At 43.8% G+C, this 16,000-nt stretch overlaps 1 protein-coding gene across 3 annotated transcripts in view; it reads left to right on the forward strand.

Annotated features, from left to right (window-relative positions):
* The window catches only part of LOC124797986 (lachesin), an 871,202-nt gene that overhangs the window by 649,969 nt on the left and 205,233 nt on the right, over positions 1-16,000 (forward strand). For all 3 annotated transcript variants that reach the window (XM_047261164.1, XM_047261165.1, XM_047261166.1), the window contains exon 5: positions 4,559-4,709. In XM_047261164.1, coding sequence (XP_047117120.1) covers positions 4,559-4,709 — 151 coding nt within the window. The remainder of the gene's footprint in view (positions 1-4,558; positions 4,710-16,000) is intronic.

Below are 16,000 nucleotides of genomic sequence, written 5' to 3' on the forward strand. Positions count from 1 at the left end.
GCCGGGTGTTGGCCATGTGTACCTCGGTCGTATGCAGTCCTGATTGTGGCGCTCACCTGCACGGCGCCAAACACGCATACGACCATCATTGGCACCAAGGCAGAAGCGACTCTCATCGCTGAAGACGACACGTCTCCATTCGTCCCTCCATTCACGCCTGTCGCGACACCACTGGAGGCGGGCTGCACGATGTTGGGGCGTGAGCGGAAGACGGCCTAACGGTGTGCGGGACCGTAGGCCAGCTTCATGGAGACGGTTGCGAATGGTCCTCGCCGATACCCCAAGAGCAACAGTGTCCCTAATTTGCTGGGAAGTGGCGGTGCGGTCCCCTACGGCACTGCGTAGGATCCTACGGTCTTGGCGTGCATCCATGAGTTGCTGCGGTCTGGTCCCAGGTCGACGGGCACGTGCACCTTCCGCCGACCACTGGCGACAACATCGATGTACCGTGGAGACCTCACGCCCCACGTGTTGAGCAATTCGGCGGTACGTCCACCCGGCCTCCCACATGCCCACTATACGCCCTCGCTCAAAGTCCGTCAACTGCACATACGGTTCACGTCCACGCTGTCGCGGCATGCTACCAGTGTTAAAGACTGCGATGGAGCTCCGTATGCCACGGCAAACTGGCTGACACTGACGGCGGCGGTGCACAAATGCTGCGCAGCTAGCGCCATTCGACGGCCAACACCGCGGTTCCTGGTGTGTCCGCTGTGCCGTGCGTGTGATCATTGCTTGTACAGCCCTCTCGCAGTGTCCGGAGCAAGTATGGTGGGTCTGACACACCGGTGTCAATGTGTTCTTTTTTCCATTTCCAGGAGTGTATGATGCATTTGTTGCGTACCTTTTGTCAAGTGTTCTGTTACAAATGACATGCATGTGACACCGCACTATGTGAATTGTTGTCACCATGTACACCAGATAGCGTTGTATTGACAGTTAAATAGGAAATACATTTGACGTGTTCTCTCCCTTGGTAAACACAATGCCTGGTGAACTACATCCAGACTGGTTGCGGGGGAAGAAACATTTACCAACAGTCCTTAGCGTTTGAAGTGTAGCTTCTTTGAACTACATACACTACTGTACATTAAAATTGCTACACCACGAAGATGACGTGCTACAGACGCGAAATGTAACCGACAGGAAGAAGATGCTGTGATGTGCAATTGATTAGCTTTTCAGATCATTCACACAAAGTTGACGCCGGTGGCGACACCTACAACGTGCTGACATGAGGAAAGTTTCCAACCGATTTCTCATACACAAACAGCAGTTGACCGCCGTTGCCTGGTGAAACGTTGTTGCGATGCCTCGTGTAAGGTGGAGAAATGCGTTCCATGACGTTTCGGACTTTGAGAAAGGTCGGATTGTAGCCTATCGCTATTGCGGTTTATCGTATCGCGACATTGCTGCTCGCGTGGGTCGAGATCCAATGACTGCTAGCAGAATATGGAATTGGTGGGTTTAGGAGGGTAATACGAAACGCCGTGCTGGATCCCAAGGGACTCGTATCACTAGTATTCGAGATGACAGGCATCTTATCCGCATGGCTGTAGCGGATCGTGCAGCCACGTCTCGATCCCTGAGTCAACAGATGGGGACGTATGCAAGGCAACAACCATCTGCACGAACAGTTCGACGACTTTTGCAGCACCATGGACTATCAGCTCGGAGACCATGGCTGCGGTTACCCTTGACGCTGCATCACAGACAGGAGCGCATGCGATGGTGTACTCAACGACGAACCTGGGTGCACGAATTTCAAAACGTCATATTTGGGATGAATCCTGTTCTGTTTACAGCATCATGATGGTCGCATCCGTGTTTGGTGACATCGTGGTGAACGCACATTGGAAGTGTGTAATCGTCATCGCCATACTGGCGTATCACCCGGCGTGGTGGTATGGGGTGTCATTGGTTACACGTCTCGGTCACCTCCTGTTCGCATTGACGGTACTTTGAACAGTGGACGTTACGTTTCAGATGTGTTACGACCCGTGGTTGCTCTACCCTTCATTCGATCCCTGCGAAACCCTACATTTCAGCGGGATAATGTAGGACCGCATGTTGCAGGTCCTGTACGGGTCTTTCTGGATACAGAAAATGTTCGACTGCTGCCCTGGCCAGCACATTCTCCACATCTCTCACTTATTGAAAACGTCTGGTCATTGGTGGCCGAGCAACAGGTTCGTCACATTACGCCAGTCACTACTCTTGACGAACTGCGGGATCGTGTTGAAGCTGCATGGGCAGCTGTACCTGTACACGCCATCCAAGCTCTGTTTGACTCAATGCCCAGGCGTATCAAGGCCATTATTACGGCCAGAGGTGGTTGTTCTGGGTACTGATTTCTCAGGATCTATGCACCCAAATTGCGTGAAAATGTAATCACATGTCAGTTCTAGTATAATATATTTGTACAATGAATACCCGTTTATCATCTGCATTTCTTCTTGGTGTAGCAATTTTAATGGCCAGCAGTGTAACTGGATGGTACTTACTACAACGCATTACTTCTCAAAGTTCTCAACGCTACTACGACTCTGTTGCTATTAAACTGGTGTGAAGGTGATTGTACCATCAAAACCAGTTACCGTACACAGCTTACAGTCAGTAATCACAACGAAAACAACTTTAATACTGGAGGAGCTACTTCTCTGTTCTTAACTAGTTTATTAATATACAATTCAATATTGTTGCTGCAATACTACAAGTATTAAAGGTCTTCAACAAGCTCTTTGCGGGTCCACTCCCAATTGTGCTGAAGCCACTTGGCTGGTTATTCATTAGTCTATGCTTGCAGAATACTGTAATGGACACAGATATTTTAACAGAATGCTACAAATGTGCGGAAGAATGAAATAAAAGAAATATAAGGAAGAACGTCTTGTCGACGGCGACGTCATTGCAGACAAACATTGTCTTGGAGTACAAAGGTTACGCTATAACAGCTGCAATAGGAAGTAATTAATGACGGTCTGTTAAGTATCAATTAAGTACCGTATTTACATCTTAAAATCTAAAATATATCGAGGGGAAAGAGAAACGTTAAACTATATCAGTCATAAAAAAATGTGAAAGAAAACTGTTTTCCTAGTTGGAAGTATATATGACCGGAAGGTGTTCCTCGAACTGCGACTGAGGGTGCCTCGTTTCCTAGTATTGCATGAGCATTCTTTCGTCTTCCGAGCGTAATTACGTCACATAAAAAATTACTTTTTCCTTAACATCAATGAAATTTTTACATTAAGCTCCCATTTCTGTTTGGGAAAAAAGCACTTCATTTTCGCGTTAACTGGCCTTGTTGTTCTCATCTGGACATTCAGCAATCTATTGAAGTCCAAAAATATATCTCAGTTACTTTCTTCCATCCACCACAATTCTTTTTCATAACATCATGAACTGGGCCTCCGCACTTCCAGGAAGCTCTAAACTGGGAGAGATGTACTGAGGGAATGAGGCTGTCATATAGGATGCGAAGTTTGGCTAGGTAGCTAACGAGGAGAACACCGCAAGCGCCGTAACCCGATCTCCCAGAAACTTCGCCCAGTCGAAGGGGGCGGGGGGTCAAAATAACCGATCACATACCTTGGCCTATCCGTAGATACTCTATCGCTTCTGTGAAAACAACGCTCAAAGTTTTAGATGCGCTTTCAATGGCATTTAGCGCTACTTCATCCGAAGCGGTGATACTTTAGCTAGCGCCCATATTCAAAATCCGATTATTGTGTTCTTAAATTTTATTTTTTTCATTTATCTACCGATGTCAGCAGAAGGTCAATACAGTTATGTTTGTTATCAAGTTAGGGGATACAAGGCCACTATACTAATTGTAAAACTAGAGCTTTGTTTCAGAGTATGTTTCAGACATTTATTATATAATATTCATGCGGACAGTGATTTCAATGGTTACAATCTTTTTACATTTTCTTTTTCTTATATTTCATTCTTATATCAATTCGAATATTAATATTTATATTTTATTCTTATGTTTATTCTTCATGAAGCTTTGATGTATTCATATATTGTTTAACACATTCGTGTAGTAATCTTCTATGGACATGGGTACAGAAAAGAAAAACATAGAAAAATGAAAAGTGTGAGGTCGCTAGTCGCCCTGCCACTGATTCGCTTGATTTTGCTCTGCGCTAAAGGGCACCTACAGTACCTTGGAAGGTCCGACTGCCCTTTCTCAGAGACGGTCGAGTGTCTCCGGATAATCCGGACAAGTGTTGTCTTATTTTGATCCCTCTTACACTGAGCGAAGTTTCTGCGATATCAGGTTATGATGACACTTGCCGTGTTCTTCTCGCAAGAGTCGTCATGTGAAGTGGAAAGTTTGAGGTTCGAACCCCACTGCGGCGCACTGTTGTAGGCAGTCACCAAGTTTCATATAGGCGTACAACCATCCTCTGACTGAGAGAGTATTGGTGGACTTCAGTCTTTTTTTACATAGCGTAATGTGTATATATCTGTAAGAACATGTACTCTAAAGTATCATGAGCTCGAGATTACCTGTGAATTCTCATTGTATTACTCGACTTCACTGTTGCAGGATAACACCCTGCCGACAGGAGAAAAGTCCGTTGAGGGCTTCAGCATTACGCTGGAGAAAATCGACCGGCACCAAGCGGGCGTGTACCAGTGTACGGCCAACAACGGGGTCGGCGACCCTGTCACCGTCGACATGACGCTGGATGTCCTCTGTAAGTACCGACACAGCTGCTTTCCACCAGACAGTTTGTACCCATTATGGAAACCTCTACATCCAAATGAGATTAGTAGGCGTTGCTTCACCTTATGTGCCGCATCCCTCCGTTCGAACCCAAAATATCTTTTCAGGGAGGTGCTGTTGTCTTCAGTTACTATGAGTTTTCACAGTCTATTCTGCTTACCAGATGCGTTATGCCCGAAGATACTTAAACTTTCCAACGTTAATGGGACTATGGGGAAGGCAGTCGTATAATTTGTTAGGAAAAAAGAATTTGAGCGAGACTCTTCACTTTATTATACCACAAATCGTGTTACAGGAAAATGAAAAACATTTAATTATAGAATGAAGCAATTTCTATTTTCCTAACTGCGAATAATGTTATCCAGGGAGGCTGGGATTAGACAATAAAATTGGCGAATTGACACAAACGAGTCGGCCAGTTTCGAGCTGCGTCATGTCACAAGAACAAAATTTTACGTCTCACACAAAAAACATTTTTCTTACCACAGTTTTGATGGTTACCTACTCACTTCTTAAAAGTGTACCCGTGTCCTGTAATAAATAGAAGCTCTGTACTACAGATTCCGGGAGAGGATGGCGGGTAACAAGTGACCTCTCCTCCTTTCCATCGTCGACGCCTGTGGACAGGCCCAGTTTATCAAAGTCGATTGTATTTTATTGACACAGCAAGCTAAACACTCGTATGGTTTCTCCACGAAAACGTGTATATTAAAACAAGATGTAATGATAAAACATGAGCAACTGAAGATATAAACGTACTGTAAAAATTTAGAGGGTGACCGAGAAATCCACCGACAAACTTTCAGAGATGGCAGTTTGAACAAAACAGTAAGTTAAGAAATAAAATGTGTCTACTACACATGAGCTGTAAGGTGCATACCATAAGAGCTACAAGCACTTGACCGTCTTCGTGTACTGTGAGACACATGTCTTCTACTGGAAGATCTTTGCTTTCCGTATTTTGAGAGGTGATAGTATGGGCCACAACAAGGAAGAAAGTCCAGTAGACAAGACATGAAGTTAAACAAGTGCTCATAGCTCCTAAAGTGTGCATTTTAGGGATCATGTTTACTGGACATTATTTTCTCGTTTAGTTCCGCAGTATGTCGTCCCAACGTATTGAAAGTAAAGAGCTTACAAGCAGAAAGATATGTCACACAATACTGAAGATGAAGTAGTGCTCTTATACCTCAAGGTACGCATTCTAGAGCCCTTCCTTGTCTTGCTCCGTGCTGTGACCTTCGATATCGGCGTAGTTCTGGTTAACCCAGTACAAGCGACCTAAATATACTCTAAGACAAAAAAAGTGACGTATCCCGAGGGAATTAACCAAATGGGACGGAGATCGCTAGATTTGATGTACATGTAGAGACAAACAAATGATTACACTTTCAGAAAAATTGGATGATTTATTCAAGACAAAGAGCCTCACATAGTGAGCAAGTCAATAACGCGTTCGCAACAAAACTACAAAACTGGGCGTACTGTTGTCCTGTAAGGGTGTCGCGGATGAAAACCAAAGAAGTCAAACTATGAAAACAAATCTCACCCCACACCGTCACTTCCGGCTATCGGGCTGTTTGGCGGACGACATTCAGGTTGGTGTCCCACAGCTGTCCGGGGTGTACACAGACTCGTTTTAGGTCTAGAATTTCATTGACTGGGGTAAAATTGTTTCCAGTGACGAGCCCCGGTTCCAACTGAGCCCCGACGACCAGTGAAGACTTATCTGGCGACGCAACCAATTCTTGCATAAATCATCCATTTTTCTCAAATTGTAGTAGTCCTTTGTTTGTCTGTAAATGTACCTTTATAGATTTCCGTAACATTCGGATGATTCCTACATGGTGCGTATTCTTTTTATTGTTTTGTTTTATGATATACTAGCGCAGAAACCCGACGTTGTCAGCACCTTTATTTACAGCTGTTTATCCATCCACACCCTTACCACGCAGTATCTGGCTTGAAGTATGTGTTGTGCAATGATATAATTTTATAGGAATGTTCATCGGCCTATGCAGATATCTCTGAAAAATGTGCTGCTAATGGAGCGAGTAGCAACAAAGAAATAAATTTAAACGTCATGCACAATGCGGCAGTTTTTCACACCCTTACTGTTTATGGCGTTGTATCTTCTGAACTGTGTGTCGTAGGACGATATAATATTGTAAGTACATACAGCAGCATATGTGCACACTGTCTGCAAAATTCATTGCGGAATATATTAGTAACAATGAAGTAATAAATTTAAACGTCATCGATGATGCGGCATTTTTTCATGGACCTGATTGTTTATGACATCATAGCTCCTGAACTAAGTATATTAAAATGATGTGATTTTGCACGTCCATTCAGTGGTATATGTGAACACTGTCTGTAAAATGCGTCGTGCATGCAGTTAGTAGTAAGGAATTAATAAACAATAACGTCATGCCTCAGGTGTGGATTTAGCGGAAAGATAGAAAGAGATGAACATATTTCCATTCACTATGTCGTAGGGGTTATCAGCGGGAAATTTTTTCGTAAAGGGTTGAAATAATGCAAGTCGCTAAGTGCTCTCTTTCTCAAATAGTGGATGAATAAAGTCTGGGAATTCCTGTGTCACGGACTACGCTTCCTTTTTACTGCCACCGTCCCTCCCCTTTCATAGGGATGTGGTTCTTACCCCGCAGTGATTGTCACGTGACAGTAAGGTATATGGACAGGTGTAGAAAACGCCCCCCCCCCTCCCTCCTCCCCACGCACACAAACACACATTATATGTGTAACATGCATGGATTACTCCTCTCCTCTTTTACGCTTGTGCATCATCTAAAATGTAAATCAAGTCAACTCTTTATTAACAAGTACACTTCATACACTTTTCGCACTTTATTTTCAACTTATATTCAGTCGTACCACTTTGACTGCTCGTACTTCGACGTTTGTTTTTCGGTTCCTTTTGTTCGAATCCACGACGGGTCATGCTTAATGTACTATATGCTCCTACCAATGGGTTGCTCCACCAGTGGCGAATTCCAAACCATACCAAAAAGGCTTTGAATGGTCCACAATTTTCCAGGACATTTCAGAACATTCGAGAGTGTTCTGGAATGTACCACAATGATTTTGGATGTTCTGGGACGTTCCGAGATGTTCAATAACATTCTGGAATCTTCCCGAATGTTCCAGACTATTTCTGAACATTCTAAAACATCCCGGATCGTCGTGGAACATTCCGAAACATTCTGGAATGCTGTGAAATGCTCTCGGATACTCTCGAATGTTCTGAAATGTTCTCGAATGTTGTGAAATGTAGAGAGTGAAACTTCGCAGCCCTTATATCTTCAGAAGCACGCCATTCAGGTAAAAACGGGAACCTTCTTCATGGATGGGGGACAGAGGGCTACCACACCAAAAAAACTCCCTTGATCGTACTCGGACACCTTTCTGGGTTTTAGCGGCACGCTTATTGCACACTTATGTTTATCTTATGTACTGATTTTCTGTAGCAAGTAGATTTTCTAACAGAAGCTCTGTGCGGTTTTATACAGTTAATTTCATTGGAATACGAATAAGGTGAGTGTGTAACGAAAAAGTTGACACACTGGAGGTGGCGAAATCCGTACTTTCTGGAACAGGCGCCACAAGCGAGAGGTCGCATTAATCTAGTAGCGAGTAATTTTTCTTCCCGGTGCTGCGAAGAATGAAGCATCCATCAACGTCGGCGCTCACGCCGCCTTGCTACGCCGCGCTGCCGAAGAGTGCGCGAGTTACAAAGTCTCCGAATTAGCCCCGGTCGATAGGCGGGCGGCGAGCCCCGTGGCGCGCCTCTCTACACAAATTACCCGCCTTACACGGCGGCCATCTGCTCTCGCTGCCTCTTCTTACCCTTGTAAGAACATGAATCACGTACAGCCCTTCTTATGAATGTCATTTATTGTATGGCCACCGGTTTCGACGCTTCAGTGCACCATCTTCAGGCCTTCGCTGATGATGAAGGGGTTAACAGTACCCGTATACACGATGCACTAGTGGCCAACATAACTTGATTACGCAGACTACCCGTAACTGTGATGTTCTCTCCAATCATCACTGTTGAGTTGACAGTTGAAGGAGAGACATCACAGGTACAGGTAGTCTGCGTAAACCAGTTACGTTTGCTGGCCGGTGAAGCCGAGCGGTTCTAGGGGCTTCAGTCTGGAACCGCGCGACCGCTGTGGTCGCAGGTTCGATTCCTGCCTCGGGCATGGACGTGTGTGATGTCCTTACGTTAGTTAGGTTTAAGTAGTTCTAAGTTCTAGGGGACTGATGACCTCAGAAGTTAAGTCCCATAGTGCTCAGAGCCATTTGAACCATTTTCAACCAATTATGTTGGCCACTGGTGCCTCGTGTATACGGATGGTGTTAACACCTTCAACATCAGCTTAGACCTAAAGATGGTGCACTGAAGCGCCGAAATTGGTAGCCACACAATAAATGAGTTCATAAAGACGGTTGTAGATGTTTCATGTTCTTACAGTAGTGAATGACAAGTGGTCCCCCAGACATCCAGTAACAACGATGGACGTACAAAAACTCTTCTTACCCCCTCTTCCTTCACTCACTGTCACTCTCCTGTACCCTTAAAACCAGTGTGTTCCTCGTTAGATTTTTGTGACGCTATTCTTCTGGCCGTGCTATACTTAGCAATTCGGCGGCAGTGTAGTAATTCAAAGAACTGATACGGTTCATGCTTGTAAAATGCTTGCAGCCACAAGTAATATTTACCACGCGGCGTAGAATAGACTAGGTGCGGCAGAGCTTCGTGCTGCCTTTATTCTACTGTACACCTATATTTACATCTACACTGATAAAAAAAAAGGGAGAGAGAGAGAGAGAGAGAGAGAGAGAGAGTGGGAGAAGTCACAGGACCGAGCCGTACATGTCTGTTTTCAAGCTCAGCAGCTAACTCGCTGCAAGTAATAACCTGTTACTGTTGCAGTGGCTACAGTTTCGAACTCTTACAAAACAATCAGAAATATTACATACGGTAATTGAGTGAATAAGAAAATGGTTCTATTCTACCATCAGAAAGTGATGTGCACAACAGCAGAGAATCCATATGAATAATACTTATTCAAGAAAGTAATCTCAAATAAACGTGCGGTTGTCATACGACTACCAATTAAAATACAGACAGAAATATAACTTAAGAAATAAATGAGTTCATAAAGACGGTTGTAGATGTTTCATGTTCTTACAGTAGTGAAGTGCCTTACAAAATTGGTAGCAAAATCCCCAAGGTATACAGGGTGGTCCATTGATAGTGACTGGGTCAAATATCTCACGAAACAGGCATTAAAGGAAGAAACTACAAAGAACGAAACTTGTCTAGCTTGAAGGGGGAAACCGGATGGCGCTATGGTTGGCCCACTAAATGGCGCTGCCACAAGTCAAACGGATATCAACTGCGTGTAGTACGTAAAGAAATATGAATGTTTTAGTTGGATCACTTCTATCGCTTTGTGATAGATTGCGCTGTAATAGTTTGTGACTTGGCAAGACAGCCAAGCCACTAGGAGGTGAAGCCAAAAGGCACGCGTTTAAGCTCACGCAGGCTGGCGTGAGGTCTGGAACAGTTAAAGGAGGTGAGACTAGTAAAAAAAAAAAGGTACGTGGCTTCTTGAATACTTAACTTTAATCCATAATTGGTGAACATCGGTCTGACGGTACATGCATCACAAGATAAATAGCAAATGGTAATGGCGCCTTGCTAGGTCGTAGCAAATGACGTAGCTGAAGGCTATGCTAACTATCGTCTCGGCAAATGAGAGCGTAATTTGTCAGTGAACCATCGCTAGCAAAGTCGGCTGAACAACTGGGGCGAGTGCTAGGAAGTCTCTCTAGACCTGCCGTGTGGCGGCGCTCGGTCTGCAATCACTGATAGTGGCGACACGGGGGTCCGACATATACTGCCGGACCGCGGCCGATTTAAAGGCTACCACCTAGCAAGTGTGGTGTCTGGCGGTGACACAACAATAGTAACAAACGTATAACTACGTGGTATCCCGTAACATTCCGCCAGTGCGGACGGTATTTGCTTGGTGATGCATTACCCGTGTTAAAATGGACCGTTTACCAATTGCGGAAATATCAATTTCGTGTTGAATGACTATTGTGATCAAAATGCCCGACGGGCATGTGCTATGTATGCTGCTCGGTATCCTGGACGACATCATCCAAGTGTCTGGACCGGTCGCCGGATAGTTATTTAAGGAAGAAGTGATTCAGCCACATGTGAAACGTCAACCACGACCTGCAACAAATGATGATGCCCAAGTAGGTGTTTTAGCTGCTGTCGCGGCTAATCCACACATCAGTAGCAGACAAATTGCACGAGAATCGGGAATCTCAAAAACGTCAGTGTTGAGAATGCTACATCAACATCGATTACATCCTTACCATATTTCTCTGCACCAGGAATTGCATGGCGACGACTTTGAACGTCGTGTACAGTTCTGCCATTGAGCACAAGAGAAATTACGGGTCGATGACAGATTCTTAGCACGCGTTCTATTTAGCGACGAACCAACAGCGGTAACGTTAACCGGCACAATATGCACTACTGGGCAACGGAAAATCCACGATGGCTGCGACTAGTGGAACATCAGCGACCTTGGCTGGTTAATGTATGGCCCGGCATTATGGGAGGAGGGACAATTGGCCCCCATTTTATCGATGGCAATCTAAATGGTGCAATGTGTGCTGATTTCCTATGTAATGTTCTACCGATGTTACTAAAAGATGTTTCACTGCATGACAGAATGCCGATGTACTTCCAACTTGATGGATGTCCGGTACATAGCTTGCGTGCGGTTGAAGTGGTACTGAATAGCATATTTCATGACAGGTGGATTGGTCGTCAAAGCACCATACCATGGCCCGCACGCTCACCGGATCTGACGTCCCCGGATTTCTTTCTGTGGGGAAAGTTGAAGGATATTTGCTATCGTGATCCACCGACAACGCCTGACGACATGCGTCAGCGCATTGTCAACGCATGTGCGAACATTACGGAAGGCGAACTGCTTGCTGTTGAGAGGAATGTCGTTAGACGTATCGCTAAATTCATTGAGGTTGGCGGACATCATTTTAAGCATTTATTGCATTAATGTGGTATTTACAGGTGATCACGCTGTAGCAGCATACGTTCTCCGAAATGATAAGTTCACAAAGCTACATTTATAACATTGGAACAACTGAAATAAAATGTTCAAACGTACCTACGTTCTGTATTTTAATTTAAAAAACCTACCTGTTACCAACTGTTCGTCTAAAATTGTGAGCCATATGTTTGTGACTATTACAGCGCCATCTATCCCAAAGCGAAAAATGTGGTCCAACTAAAACATTCATATTTATTTACGTACTAAACGAATATGTAATAATAAATGGGGGTTCCTATCTAAAAAAAAACGCTATTGATATCCGTTTGACCTATGGCAGCGCCATCTAGCGGGCCAACTATAGCGCCATCTGGTTTCCCCTTCAAGCTAGACTAGTTTCGTTCTTTGTAGTTTTTTCGTTTGACGCTTATTTCGTGAAATATTTGGCGCGGTCACGATTGATGGACCACCCTGTATACAGGGTGATAATAATTAAAGTTAAACTTTCAAAATGCTCTAGAAATAACACTACTGCTCAGAATGACGTCAAATTGCAACGGAATATTGTAGGAGAAGGCGGAAAACGTATGGCAGAAGAAAAAAAAAATAGAGTGAAAATTGAGATGACGCTGTATGTGTCAGAATACGTAAATGTAAACAACTGTAGTAGGCCACTATTAGATTATCATGCTTACGGCGGCCATCTATTGCTACGTTTTGTAGCTCAGAAATGGTTCAAATGGCTCTGAGCACTATGGGATTTATCATCTGAGGTCATCAGTCTCCTAGACTTAGAACTACTTAAACCTAACTAACCTAAGGACAGCACACACATCCATGCCCGAAGCAGGATTCGAACCTGCGACCGTAGCAGAAGCGCGATTACGGACTGAAGCGCCTACAACCTTTCGACCACAACGGCCGGCATTTTGTAACTGTATATTTTTCTTCTGTCATACGTTTTACCCCTTCTCCGATAATATTCTGCGGCATTTTGACGTCATTCTGACCAGTGTTGTTATTTTTGCAGTGGTTTGAAAGTTTAATTATAATCACCCGGTACTCATCCAAGATGCTAGAAAAGCTATGTCCATTCGCCAGCACAAAATAAGTCAGAGTTTCGCATAACGATTTACTCATTAGCAGACAGGGTCAACGACTCCCACATCAAATATAGATAACATGTGATTCTGCGTACAATACTTTATGAAGAAAACAGTTCTGAAACTGTCGAAACCGTGGTATAAGTTTAATACATTTTGCAGCCGCGTGGCTGTTATTTTCAATCCTTTGAAGCTCTTGTATGCACAGTGACCGAAGCGCAATCATGTTCAAAATCTTATTATCCAGTAATTGCTGATTAGTATATTTTTCCTGAAATAAGGGGCCACCTGTATAAGATTGAATGTTGGTAATGGGGGTGAGTCGGGGGCTGGGTGGTGCGGTGATAATTGAGAGAGAGAAAGAGAGAGAGAGAGAGAGAGAGAGAGAGACTGTGACACAGGGACAGCTCCATGTTGTGCCAACATGGCTTTGCAAGCCATCTTATACTGTCTGACGAATGGTGGAGTACATCGTGTACCAGTGTGCTTCCTCCGTTACATGTTTAACAATCAGTTGCTTTCTTCACGAATGCAATGGTGGATATTGTCGTACTCTCGGATTTTTGCAATGAATTTACGAGAGAACTCTATCGAGACCATTTAATATAGAATATATACCAGTGGATAGTTTTTTTCCGGTGCAATAATTTTCTTTTTTTTTTCGGTGACTAACTGACAATTACTGTCGTTTTATGTCACACCACTGCGGTTCCGTATTGCCAAAGTTTGCCGCATATAGATAAATTCTTTTAGAAGTTGGTTCATCATTCCTCGATAGTTTATTTCCTGTATTGGTATTATTAATGCCGATCGAAACAGCAAATTCTGTTAGGGACACCCTGCAACATCAAATGTCCGTGTTGGCGACTTTAGGGAGACAGTTCGTCCATTTTGTGCTGCCATTTCCCATCTCCGCCAAGTGCCGCTGCTCGTGTCCAATCGACCGCCTCGCATATGTCCCTCATTTAGGGCGAATGTTGTATGACTGACGCTGTGTCGCTTCCCTGTTTGTGAGGGCGATTTTAGCCAGATGTCGGTCGTTAGAGCTCGTTACGCAGATGTGTTCTAGCTCTTCGGTGTCAATAATGGAAGGCGATGCCTGTTGGGAAGTGCACGTGGTACACGCCGAGCCTTGTGGACAGGGGTATTGTAAGCAGTTCGCATATGATATGCACTTAATGTACTCTTTCCCTTTTCCTCATATAACCACCTTACAATAAATACACTACCGAATGCAAGTGAAACTTCTGTAAATTTATACACTTCCAGTCTCATTGCACTACCTCTGGGTGCAGCATATCTATGACTTTTGAAATGTCACTATTAATTATTACGATGATTTAATCGCACTGGCGGTTTACCAGAATGATTCTTTCACTCTTCAGCAGAGTGTTAACGGACCACGGTTTTAATATGGCACAACGATTCTAGACAGCCTACTCACTTTTTATGACGACCTGACGGTGGGTAAAAAAAGTAGTCTGGGTCAGACATAGTAACCGGATGTCGTGGATGAGGCTCACTGAGGCTATTAAAGATCTCAATCTGATTTGGCAGCAAGGTGATTGCAGTAATCCCCATAGCTCAAAAGTGTTCTCAGCGAAGGATTAACATGATCAGTGGAACGAGGATGGGGATCTCTGGACCAAACGAAATATTTTGAAGATTCAAATGCTATTCCTGTCTTTTATCGATCCTAACAGCATGTCAGTGTACATAACATTGCTAAAAGGTAGGTACCTTCCGTTGATGACTGGGTGTTGTGTGATGTCCTTAGGTTAGTTAGGTTTAAGTAGTTCTAGGGGACTGATGACCATAGATGTTAAGTCCCATAGTGCTCAGAGCCATTTGAACCTTTTGAAACTTCCGTTGATAATAATCAAGTGAACGTATGGATTAACCTAGAGTGATGGATCTGCAACTAAGCTAATCATGTGTGCCTTTCACGCGGATTAATGATCCCAAACCACGAGGCTACTTGCACGAACCTGCACTATTCGAGGAATAATCCCACAGTGATAGCTCTCAGAGATTTCCCGCTGGATTTGTTGTTCAGTATTCCTTCCCAAAAGATGTCTAATGACATCAAATAACGGTATTATTTTGAAAAAGAAATTTCCGAGAATTTCACTACCATTGTATGGTAGTGAAGTGATTAGCGGTCGGGGAGCGAACCTGAGATGTTTGTCTCTGTTATGTATAAAATTTTAATAAAGTAAAAAAGGAAAATGCAACCAGTAGAATATTACTTTTTTCTGTAACTGACATAAAAAACAACTGATCTTTCTGCTTCCGGGTCTGCTGAAAACGAAAATGTTAATGAAAATACCAGATTAGCTCTTGTTTTTAAGTTAACATAAGTAGACAAATGCTTCCCCAGCTTTGTACATGGCCAGTAATGAAGATTTTCATTAGAACTAATTTTACATGAAGAAGAGGGAGAACTATGTTCCTAGATTAAACAAGTGCTTCCTGAATAACGTTGGGGGTTCCTGGTTCAAGTGATTGACGCTTTTTACAATGAAGCGCTTTGGCGCGGATATATAGAGGCACAGAAAACAACGGAATTTGGACTAGGCCGATGACTTTCAGATCCCCGGAAGTCTGCCATTTAAGCTTATCGTAGTTCAATGACAATAAAAACTGTTTCATTTTATCACATGTTTCTTTCATTTGTGGTGCGTATCTAATCACATCATGCAGTAGCACACACTTTAGAATTACTCTGGAAGCATCAATGAACGAACTCCACTGATAACTTTTGTAGTCAGTGCCCACAGCTGCCATTAGTCCCTGTGCATCACTACAAAATACCAACTTCTTTTCGCTTTAGAATAGTGGAAGGAATGGCATGGTCAGGGGACGCAGTCACATTTACCGTCTTATCAAGGCAATTCTATTTCTGTAGTTTTGACGCCGACAGTTCAGCCTTACCTTTCGGCGATTCCGGATCTCCCTCTACGTCACTACGTTCACACAATGTTATTTTGTGGATGTCCGTACACTCATCGTTACACAAAGAATCGGGACCT

This window comes from Schistocerca piceifrons, chromosome 5 (genome assembly GCF_021461385.2).
Source record: "Schistocerca piceifrons isolate TAMUIC-IGC-003096 chromosome 5, iqSchPice1.1, whole genome shotgun sequence".
Lineage (NCBI taxonomy): Eukaryota > Metazoa > Arthropoda > Insecta > Orthoptera > Acrididae > Schistocerca > Schistocerca piceifrons.